General features: G+C 45.0%; 1 protein-coding gene across 8 annotated transcripts in view; it reads right to left on the bottom strand.

The window, feature by feature from the left end:
* The window catches only part of Sh3yl1 (SH3 and SYLF domain containing 1), a 30,343-nt gene that overhangs the window by 16,275 nt on the left and 1,938 nt on the right, over positions 1–12,130 (bottom strand). For 2 of the 8 annotated variants that reach the window (XM_015480030.1, XM_048804927.1), the window contains 3 exons: positions 4,291–4,401; positions 2,460–2,573; positions 368–432 (listed from right to left, as the gene is read on the bottom strand). In XM_015480030.1, coding sequence (XP_015335516.1) covers positions 368–432; positions 2,460–2,573; positions 4,291–4,401 — 290 coding nt within the window. Of the gene's footprint in view, positions 1–367; positions 433–2,459; positions 2,574–4,290; positions 4,402–5,126; positions 8,267–9,548; positions 9,774–12,130 lie in introns of those variants that run through there. The other 6 variants (XM_015480028.2, XM_048804924.1, XM_015480029.2 and 3 more) reach the window with 6 other exon arrangements.

The raw sequence follows: 12,130 nt of genomic DNA, 5'->3' as shown, positions 1-12,130 counted from the left end.
AGATGGTGACGCCCTGTGTGGAGCCCGCCCACCTAGGGAGTAAGCAGTTTTGCAGTCAGTGACCCACAACTGCCAATGCCAACAACCATTTGTCAGACCCTCCTTCCAGGGAAAGGAACAAAAGCTTCCTAGGGGAGTCAGAAGAAGGTGGATGTGGTCAGGGTCTGCACACACAGGTATGCCTCAGGTGAGATCTCTAGCACAGAAAAAGAAAAAAAAAAGAACAAAGGGGAGGCAGGGGAGGGGGTGCAGAATGACAATAAGGGGGAACCATTCCCCAAGGCATTAGACTAGAAGCCAAGGGAAACCTATGGCTTTCACATGTTGAGACTCAAGGGCCTCAGGGACACACACGCTACCCACTCACCTCGATTCCTATTTCAAATCCCCCGCCAAGCCCAGCTATCCCGATGGCTGAAGGTGCAGACCACACTGATAAAACAAAAACAAAAGCATATGGTAACATTAAACACCCCTGACATATGAACGACTGTGGAAATATAATAAAATGTAAAAGATGGCTTTTTAAAATTACTTAGGTATTTCTCTATGCATTTAAAAATATTCTTTAAAAAGCATATGCAGTCTTCCAAAAGCTAAAGATACTTCAAAGGTGTTAGATGCTTACTATGGGTTTGAGATTCACAGACTCACGTCCTCAAGCTCCCCGCCAAGATGTATAACCCTCCCTGCCAACATGCATAACTCCAAACTATTGTGCTGTCTGCTACCTTCAGCTGCCAACATTTGTACCATTGAACCTCAACTCTAGTCTTTGGATACAATTTCATCATAGACAAAAGGTATCAGAGGATTCAAGAGTTCATTTTCACTCCTGGGGTGAACTAATACTGAATTCTTTTCATTGTCAATTCTCAGGGCAGGCTCTTGTTCCTAGAAGAGCACAAGTTATAGACAACAAGTTCAAGATCATTAGAATTCTAACAAGGGAAGTTTCTTTACATTTGGAAACCAAGTGCAATAATTCCATGTGCCACGATATGGTATATTTTAGGATTTCTGTGTATTTTCTTCAATATAAAAAGTTACGTTAAGCGAGTCTAGAAAGTTGGTGGGGGTGGGAAAGCATGAGAAAGGCCTTCTCAGGCTCACTCTCTGCCTTAGCAGGCTGATTAAGGAAGTCAGTCTGATAATGCCAAAGCTACTTTTTACTTATGCTGGAGCTGCCCTGGCTCACAGGCCCCTGGGAGGAAGACTCATTCTGTCTCGCTGCAGTTTTTAAATCCCCCCCCCTCCCCCCCCCCCCCGCCCCACCTGGTATGCAGCCACTGCTCAGGATGGAGAGGAACTGAGGTTCTGGAATGGTAGAAAGGTGAGTTGGAGCTGACAGGCCCCCAGGGCTGGGTGCGGGTGGGTCCTGCACCAGCTCTGCCCAGGGGCGCCTTCTAGCTCCAAGAACTTCCTGCAGATACCAGTCCCACCTGGCAGGCAATCCTCAGAGAAGCTACATTGCTCAGCTTTACTGTTGAAAAGTCTTCCCATGAACAGTGGGCAATGCTTTTTGTTTTCAATTTTTGGAGATTAGGCTTTTTAAGATTATTTTAACGTTTGTGAAAATAAACTTTTTAATTAACAATTAAACAGTTTTGATGTACATGTTTCTTTGAACTTTCACATGAAGGGTCTGAAGAGGGAAGATGCTTGATGGATACGATACAGTGGCTTGCAGACTAGGTCTTGCGGTGCAGCCCCAAATCACAGCCACACATAGAGCTATGACGCCAAGCCACACTTCAAGAGAGCCTCAGTTTCCCAGGGGGCGGTGTGGAGGAAACAGTGAGTCCAACCATCTGAAATTTAAAGAATGTGTGTTCCACGAACACTCCTATTTATTGTAAGTGTAAATTACTATGTTATAAAATATCTATTAGCAGAGCAGTGTGTTCCTATATGATGGACAGCAAATGTCAAAGCACAGTAGAGGCACTTTGGTGGTCACAACACCTGCATACATTATAGACACTGCTACAAGTGTTGGTTCTTGGGATTCATGGCAAATACACTTTGACTTCATCTCTGAGAGGTAAAGTAGATTTCACCCCAGAAAGTAACAGCCAGTTAGACTGCCTGGGTAGGTTCTCCCTTGGTGGTTCTTCAAACACTGCAGATATTACCGGGTCCCACAGAACCACAGGTGCTTGCAGACGGTCCTTTCTTCCACAGGAACTTCAGAAAAAATGAGAGAACAATACCAATAAAGATGGGGAAGAGCATTCACAGTCAGTGACAGACAGCAGACACTGCCCCGTTACGGGCTGTGTGGAAGACCTGCAGAACGAGTATGAAGCAGGCCAGCCCTTGAGTCCTACCCATCATCTCCCAGGCTTCCTTCCCAACAGGCAGGATGTCATGTCCAGCTCCTGCCATGCCCTCCATGGAAGCATCCTTATGGAAAGAAGACAAAAAGGAATTGTGGTACTGTACAAAGGTTGACTTACTTCCGTCTGGAAGGCGGGCCAGGACGATCCCACTGCCTCCTCTGGCAGTCACCAGGAACCCAGCTTTGATCACAGACAGAATGGCAAGGCCTTTGGCTTTGGCAATCACATGGGCTACAAGAAGAAAAGCAAACAGAAAACCAAAGCGTGAGCAAAAGCAGTGTGGGGCAGAACTTACCCTAACACAATGTAGAAAAGTTCACCTTTTGTTGATGTGAAAACTGTGATTCAAGAATACCAGTCAAGTGATTTTGCTCCTTTAAGAAGTTGTTTAGCATTATAAATGATCTGCTATAGTATTCAATTGTACTACTACTTCACTAGTACACTGAAACTATAACTCAATTTCTAACATACTGGTTTATTCACATTTCAGAGAATTCTGTATAAATGAGGGTGACTAATGTTGGAATCCACTGAACACAGAACCTCAGTGTTCTGAGAATCTACACAATGGCACAGCTTCCAGACCAATGATGAGGCCCAAAGATACCCATGAAATAGCTCCAAAGCTCCTGGAGTCATTATATATCACCTCTGCTTAGAAGCAGCAAACACAACAGTATACTCTTTAATGAACAGGGTTCATATGCCAACTATGTCTTTCCAGATTGTCCATCCAAATCCAGGAACATCAAGTGCCAGCACAGGGAACCTCTGAACAATGAGCCTTTTAGCTTTTCATTTACAGCCTGGGATGTACAGCAAGACAGAATTGTGCTGTACAACATCCAGGGGCATGAACCACACTGGCATCTTAGGCTGGGAAACACTGTCCACCCAAGCTCACATGTGTGGACCCCTGGGCCAAGAGGCTTCCTGTCCCCTGCTGCAGCACTTGGGGTTTTTTCCCACATGCCTGTTGTGTGGCTCCCTGAGGACCTTCTGGGAAACGCAGGTCCCTGAGGCCTGGGAGACCCCTCATGAATGCCGAGGGGGCCCAGCAGCTCAGCCATTTGCACCTAGCAAGCAGCAGTACTCCATTCGCTCCAGCTTTTCAGGGCGGGAGAACCAGCCAGGCTGAAGTCAGAAAAAATGATACTACTATTAACGTCATTACACCAACAAGCATTTTAAAGCTCCTTGAAAGCTGTTAAATGACTTCAGAAAGTCTAAGAAAAAACTATTCAACACATGACACAGTCATGTACTGGGATTAATAATTAGTCTGCCACATACCCAAACCAACTACCTGCGGAGCTTCTCCATAGGAGAGGAGTACTCCATGCAACACCTTGGAAGTAACTGATGACCCACAGATAGGAGCTCCAAGCACTCACCTGAGCACACAACAGTCTCATGAATATGTTATAAATACACATTTTGCTGGCCCCACTGCTCAGAATCTGGTCCAGTGGGTCAGAACAGGGTTCAGGGCCTGAGTTTTAATGACAAAGGCATAGTGATACACAGCTGTGTTGGAAATTATTGATAAATGTCTCTGTACACCACTATAGAATCTGGTATCTCAGATGGAAGAGAAAAGCACAAAATTAAAACTTGTTTTTGAGGCTGTTAACTTTCTTACTAGCTAGTAAGTTTGCAAGATTTGCTTATGCAGCACTTAGAGTGGGGCAAGTATAGGAGAACCAAGAAGGCTCCGTGAAGGCTCTGGCCCAGCATCTCTTTCGTAGCTGGGGGAAGACCCTGCCCCTGGCTCAGGCCGCTGCTGCCTTGCCCAGGAGACCCAGGACACCGCAGGGATCATCCCTGAGAAAAAAAGGTGGCCTAAATGTTTACTAGTCTCTGTGGGATCAGCAGACCGATGCTGGAGCGATGCTGAGGAATGCAGAAGGGCAATGTAGAAAAACACATTCAGAGATTCACCCACCAGGAATGATCTTATCAGGTCCATTTCTAGAAGTTATTTCCGTGAATTCTCTTAGGATTTTAGCAGCCTTCTTTGCTTCTGATTTCAGATTGGAAGGTATAGGGTTATTCACTGAAAACAATTTTTAAAAAACACATTTTAATGAAAGAAATCTACATTAAGCTTTAATAAATCATATCCCCCCAAGGAAATGGCTTGGTGTTCTTCAATTATTGACTACTTTGTCTTTTTCCTAAGACATCAAATCTACTGATTAGAAAACCCTAAGCTCGGGCTGGGGATGTGGCTCAAGCAGTAGCGCGCTCGCCTGGCATGCGTGCGGCCCGGGTTCGATCCTCAGTACCACATACAAACAAAGATGTTGTGTCCGCCGAAAACTAAAAAATAAATATTAAAATTAAAAAAAAAAAAAAAAAGAAAACCCTAAGCTCTCAAAATCTCAGAAACCATAACATTGTGGGATTCTAAGGATGAGAGAATCTGGTCCACAGTCCCACTTTGGGTCTCCTTCACATCATCAATGCACCTTATGACTATCAAAAAGATTCAGAATTTAAAAATTAGGAAAAGGTGCATTTCACAACTAGTGGTGTCCTAGTAAAGTGTAAAGTTAACATATTTGGCTATTCTCATCAGAACACTGAACAGGCTGTCTGCAGACTTTCCTAGAGCTGAATCCTGGGGGCCTGGGAACTGGCTCCACTGCACTCACCAAGGCCTCCCTGGGCTGTGGGCACACACGTGCCCCTGGGTGTACTTCTCTAACAGCACTCGTGGCCCTGGGGTTCTGCAGTGTGGGAGGTGGCCCCTCACTTAACTTTCTGCAAGGTGCACACCTGGCAAGGTGAAGGCACCCCTGCACATCTTGTCTCTGGTACAACTTGCATGCCAAAGGACGCTCAGACAGACAGGACGATCCAATGGCCCAGGGAAAGAGTCCTTTGATCCAGCAAAACACTCGTATTTCTCCTGAAGTAATGTGATGCATTTGGGCATCTGGCATGCTTACTGTATGCAATACATTTTAAAACTGGAAACTGAGTTGGGTCATATTGGAGCTTCGTTCTGTTGAGAAGTCAATTTGGTTTTCTGGGTCAACACAGGAGCATCAACAAGACTCCACAGTGCAGCGTCAAGTCTGTGAATCATCAGTGAGACTAGTTTGGGTAGAGGAATTACTTTGAGGGGGAGGGTACCAGCGATTGAACTTAGGGGCACTCAACCACTCAGTCACATCCCAGCCCTACTTTGAATTTTATTTAGAGACAGGGTCTCACTGAGTTGCTTAGCGCCTTACATTTGCTGAGGCTGGCTTTGAACTCATGCTCCTCCTGCCTCAGCCTTCCAAGCTGCTAGGATTACAGGTGTGCCCCATGGCATCTGGCTTAGAGGAATGTTTTCAGAGTTTGTGCAAGCAGGATAAAATGCATATGGTGTGATGTGTCCTTTTCCCCCTTTGGCATCATGCCACCCGTATGTCATGGCACCTTTCACTTTCTCCCAACTTTTACTTCAGAATGGCTGATACACTGGCTATTGCTGCAGGCTCTTCCAATTACCTCTGAGATGCACCTTCCAGAATGGAATTCACCTATGTTTTCAGGGCAGCATAAGGAGCGTGTATCACACTTCTCTCCTACAGCCACATCCTTCCTGAGTTTTGCAGTCAGACAGCCTCTCCCAGCCACAGGTAAGAGCCCCTCCAATCTCTGTCACATATGGCAGCTTTTGTCTGTGCAGAACATTACACAGATGGAGTGGAGCGCGTCTCCTTCTCCACTGCTGATCTCACTCACTGCAGGATTGACGCTACCTGTGATGTCACCATGTGGATCAGAAGTTCACCCTCCTCCTGGTCAGAGGGCACCTGACCTGTGGGAACTTTTCCTCCTGCCCTCCCTTTGCCGGGGCCTCCCCAGTTTTGGGCTATTCCAAATGAAACTGGTAGATATTCCCATGAAAGTTTGTGCACAGATGTTGTGTTTCTCTTGGACAAATACCTAGACACAGGATCCCTGTTTATAGGGCAAGCACATGCTAGCTGCCAAGGTGGCTATCCGAGATCCTCTCACATGTCTACTAGAAATTTGGGAGAGTTCTAGCACTCTACATCCTCACCAAGCCTTGGCATGGCCAGTCTTGTAAATGAGTTATTTCCATGAATTTCATTGTGCATTGTTTTTATTTCCCACAATTGATGGTGTTGAACACTTCCTTATGCTTATTTTTGTATCTTGTAGCAAGTGCTAAAAATTTGCTCATTTTAAAAAGTGGATTGTTTTCTATTTTATTTAGTTGTAAAAGATCTTTGCATCATGGATTTTGTGTATTCCAGCGTCTTTGTCCTGGCAAGAGCTCAGTGTGCACTTCCTGGGTCCTCACAGTGAGCAGTCAAGGCCACCTCTCCATTGCTGTTGAGTGCTTTCATACTTCATGTCCACCCACAGGGGACACAGTCCTGTGGACACAGTTTCTTACTGACTCCTACACTAAGGGGACTCACCTTTCTCTGGAGTCTGTTTCCCATCTGTCTTTTGTGATGGTCTTCTCCACTTTTTTTCTTTAATTAAGTCAAATCTATCTTTTAAGTACCACAAGTTTCTTTTAACTAAACATACTAATTCTCAGATTCACATGGAAAGATAAAGAAGCAAGAGGAGCTGGGGAAAACTGTACAAGGAGAACAGTGAGGGCCAGCTCCACCCAAAGCTGGAGCATATGAAGAGGTCTCATCTCAGTGCCCTGCAGTGGACACAAGCCCAGGCAGAACCAGCTTCACCAGGCAGAAAACCCAGAAGTGACCCAGATACATGCAAGAACATGTATGACAAAGACAGAGCCTCAGGTCAATGTCAAAGTGACAGGAGACAAAGGTCTTTGGGGAAAAACCTGAAGTTATGGTCCAAGTGCATTATAAAGCTAAAAGTCCAAAAATGTGAGGAAAGAGGCCCCTGCTGCTAATCTCACCAATGCTCAGTCCCCTTCCCAGGTGCACCTGGAAGGTTCCTGCACTACACATGCAGGCCATTACTGCCTTGGCTGTCACAGACGCCTGCGCTGGGTAGTAATCATCTTGGCACACACTCTTAAGTTAGAACTGCTAAGGAAAATGTCCAACAATCTCAAGGTGCTCTACCACCGAGCCACATGCCTATTCCTTAAAGTTTTTATGTTGTCCATATGCTTTCCAAAAATACTAGCCATGTTTAGAGCTGCTGGGCATTGCCATCAAAGTGTCTTCTGCTTAGAGGAGGCATGTTGGGAGGATAGCAATAGGATGAGGCATTTGTACTCGAAATTATCTGAACATCAAGGCACACCACACAACAAGGCATTCTGAGATAACCAGTCCTCTGTATTAAGATGAAATAAAACCAGTTCACAATGTCACGACTTACAAACAAAAAAATGCCAAAATAAAAAAAAAGTATCTTTTTAAAGGAACTCCACAAACAAGGTATAAAAATAAAGGAGAACTACAGATAAAAAGCTAAAAAGATTTGCCCACAGACACTTCAAAGATGAAAATATAAGCCACAAACTGGAAGACACTCTTACACACACACGCTGCACAGATCTAGGATCTGGACATAGAGAGACTTCTGGGACTCAATGAGAGACAGATAGCATGGAAGCTGGGCAAGGCACCCAGGCAGCTTATTTGCAGGAGAGGAAGACTCTGTGGTCAGTAAGCGGATGAAACCTGATCAGATGGACCAGGAAGCAGGAGAAAGCAAAGTGAGGTGGCTGAGCCTGCGTTTCTCACCCATCAGAGAGAAAATCTACAGGTCTGCCAGGAAGTGCGTGCAGGGCCAGTTGGCCATGGTGAGAGAGCCAGCCTCCAGGACAGGAGACCTGAGCTCCTGAGGCAGTGCCTCCAACAGGGCACATCTGAGGGGGCTTGCATGGGGGAGGGCAGTCCCAGATACAGGTCTACCTGGAACCTGCAAATGAGACCTACTTGTAGAATGGACCTTGACCACCTGAGTGGGATCACAGGAGACAGAGGGTGCAGAGAGAACTGGAGAGGGCTGCTTGCCTGCAGGGAGCTCCAGGAGTCACTAGCAGCAGGAAGCAGGAGGATGCTTCCTGCAGCCTTCCGTGGGTCCTGGAAGACCAGTCCTGTTTAGGTGGTGACCTTGAGATAGGGAAAGCCTGAAATGCTTGATGCCACAGCTTTTACCTGCAATGGTGAAAATGAGGGTAACATACACACAGGAAGATGCTCAGAAGCACCCAAGTGTCATTGGACAGGGGGCAAGGAGGTCCCTCCAAGGCGGTAGCACGACCTCAACCCAGTCCAGGTAGGTTCCTGATTTACACCCCTAAAAATTCCAGGACCTGATGAAAACAATCACAAGCCAATATTCAAGGACAGCAGAGGTGTACACATTCAAGGACAGGGTGCAGTGCCCTCACCTCCCAGAGATGAGAGGACAGAGGGGCCAAGTGGAGCTCTGACTACATACAGGATTATCCTGGGAAGAAAAGTGCAGGTTCCCAGGGGAGCTTCTGGGAGTCAAGTCCCAGAACCACTACCTGACGCCTGGGTTCAGAATTTCTCCCTGGTTAAGCAGTCCAGCCACAAGCCAGCCTTAGTCACATTTGAAGTCTGAATGCAGGACGTTTAAATCGACTGTTAGGGTTGATCTGGTTCAAGAACTCCCCAGAGGTCTTGCTCATCTAACAAGAGACAGGCTTGGTTGGTCATGTTGGTGGACCTGGGCCTCCATCTGGAAAGGGCTTTTCTGTCCCTCTCCCAGAATCCACACAGCACAGGAGGAGTCTTAAGGACGCCATTCAAAACCCACATCTATTTGCTGGTGCCCGCTAACATTTTCCTCTTATTAATGCTCTTGTTATGCAGTCTGGATTCAGAAAGTCTTAAGAAACTGAGAAGGAGGAAAACTCCAGGTAAACACTTGGGCCTACAGAGCACAACTGATGGAGGCAGATTTCAGTCGTGATTTGAGGTAACTTACTAAAGATGGAAAACTGTTTATTTGGTATTCCACAAATGACTAAGAAAAAAAAAATACAGGAAAGGGCATTTCCAGTTTCCAAGTTTCCACCTATACTTGTTCAGCACACAGACTTTGAACTCTCTGGTGTGTACATACTGGCTTCCTGACATTTTGATTGTAGGAGGGAAGGTATCAAGCTGTGGTGAATCAGCAAGACAAGCAAGCATATGAGTAGAAAACTGCTGAGGTTGACGGATCTGTTCACCAGGTGCATGCTCTGGCTGTGACACATACCTGTCTGCAACACACCTGTTTCCTGACTTGGCTCATAAGGAAAGCAAGGACATACAGCCTTGGTTTTCACAGAATGAGGGTTCCACCAGAGGGTTTGCCTTGCTGGTTGAAGGCAGTGCAGCTGTGTGTTCATTCACGTTTCCTGCCATAGGATTGGCCATCCCCAGAGATGGTAGTGTGTGCGTTCCACACCAGGATGGTCAAGAAAGCTGTGTCCACCACTTGCTGGATGAGGAAGGAAGGGTTGAGACCTCAACCACTACTGCAAGACCAGCCCACCCATAACACCCCACTTGAGGGAGAGGGGATTCCTGCTGCACTGAGCAGTGGGAACCAGAGGCTTATTTATTATGCAGCTAACCATACCCTAATACCATTGAAGAATATTCCTGATCTCTCCATGGTATTTGCTGGAGAATTACTTTGAACTTCAATTTTCTACTATGGGACTAGATTTGACTGGTCTTTATCTACATTCTAGTCACTTAGGAAATGGGAAAATGGGTAGAATACATAAACAATTAACCTATATGTCAATGTTTTTATCTCCGATTACTCAGTACTCACAATACATTTTTTGGAAGTTCTTCTGGAAAAAAAAAAAGTATAACCATGGTTTTCCTTTTCATTAAATGCTAAATGTATGGTATGTTACTTTGGATCTACCAAGTTCTTCTATTAGCATACACACCTTAAAACAGCTCAACACAGTACGTTTTAGCCTGCACTCCCTCTCTGGAATCCTACTCTTCTGCCTGGCCCTTCATGGCGCTTGGGTGTAACTTGAGGGGGATATTTTCATAGGGGATCTGGGAACATAACCATGCATAAGAGCATTTGGTAGAGGTGGAGGGAGAAACTGGGCACTGTGGAGGCAAGTTGAATTCAGAGGATCCCCAGACTTTAAGTCACATGGACCAGGAAAATCCTGTTCTGTTAAGGACCATTTAAGTCAGATTTTCTGATAAGTGTAACTAAAGCACAGTAAATTATACATAAATTGTATCCACAAGGACTTTTTACTTTGAAATCTCTCAACTGAACTGTATTAGACCAGTCAAACAAGAAAATTTTACAATCAATGGTTGCTGTGCAATGTCCTGCTGGGGGGAAGGTCAGGCCAGTGCTGTGACCTTGGCAGGAGAGCTCTGTGATCAGATGGGCCCAGGAGCTGCTGTCCATGCAGTGCTTCCCCACAGGCCGCACAGCTATGGATGGACAGGATGCTGACAAGCCCAGCCACAGTGAGGACTCCTGGCATGTCTGAACTTCAGAAAATACTATGGGTTCTATCAAACTTCTAATAAAATCACTTTGCCTGATCCTAGTTATGCACAGTGAATTTCTGTCATAACTAAAATACATAAATGAAAAATTTAGATATAAAACCTCACTTTCTGTCCTCAGTTTTTAACCTACTTTCCCTTCTTCTCTGCTCTGAGGAATAGAGTACATCTGACCAGGAGGTTGATATTATTCTCTCACACTGCCGGAGTCAGGATGCATCTGAACAGTCATGAAGTCTGAAGCTTTGAATTCCAAAGCCAAGCAAATTGTCTACTAATGCCTGAGTTTTCTCCTAAGGGTTGCCACCAAACCTCAAGCCAAGAAACTCTTAGATGTGCAGCATTCTATAAAAAAGCAATTGAAATGTTTGAAATTTTCTGTACAAAGACTTTTTTTTTTAATTTAATAGGAGTTTATGAAGTGCTGGGAAGAAATTTTTACTGTGAAAACCTCAACAGCCTAAATGAGTTTAAGATATATAAATAATTTTACATGTTGACCAGAGGTCAATAACTCAGGACTATGGCCCCTGGGGGCCAATAGCAACATCTGAATCCTAGTTGTAATAAACTGCTACTGGGTGAGAAAGCTGGCCACCAATTCCAACCTAGACCTCTTCCCAGGGACAGGAACAGCAGCCAGCAACCAAAGGGTTCTCCCCCGACCATCAACCAGAGTCGGGGATCCCAAACTTTCATTCCATCAGTAAGCATCAATTATGTGATTTTCTTCAACAGACCCTAAATTATGAAGGGAAACCTATAGGAAAAGTGAGCTTATAAATGGTTTTCTAAATTTCCATTAATTGTATACTAATCAAATTATTAAATCTTATAATTTACATGAATTGAGAGTTAACTTGCTAAACTGATAAAACTGCAAAACCAAGATCAAAGAAACTAGAATGTGTCTAAGGATATACAGAATTTAGAACAAACTGATTAAATCTTAGCCAAAATAAACTTTATCTGTGTAATCTCCCAAGAGGCTTTTAAAATGTTGCCTCTCTCAGTAAATCCAACTCTGAACACTGCTGCCTGACAATTACTGCCTTTGTGTCTTAGAAGCATGCCTATCTTTCTGGGGCCTTGGTTAAACTACTTTCTTTGTCTTAAAGGAGACAAAGCTTGTCAGTTCTAGAAATCAGAACCTGAGTCCCTGGTCAGATTACCAACCTCTTTAATTCAAACTTCCAGCCAACCAACGATGTGAACACCAGATCTTCCTGTGCCCTGTGCCTCTTTCTCATCCCTCTGACTGAAGGCTGTGGATGGAGGTCAAGAGCCAGGAATGAC

This window comes from Marmota marmota, unplaced genomic scaffold, assembly GCF_001458135.2.
Source record: "Marmota marmota marmota unplaced genomic scaffold, marMar, whole genome shotgun sequence".
NCBI lineage: Eukaryota > Metazoa > Chordata > Mammalia > Rodentia > Sciuridae > Marmota > Marmota marmota.
The sequence above is the reverse complement of the archived record's forward strand: the minus strand, read 5'-3'. Positions and strand labels throughout refer to the sequence as shown.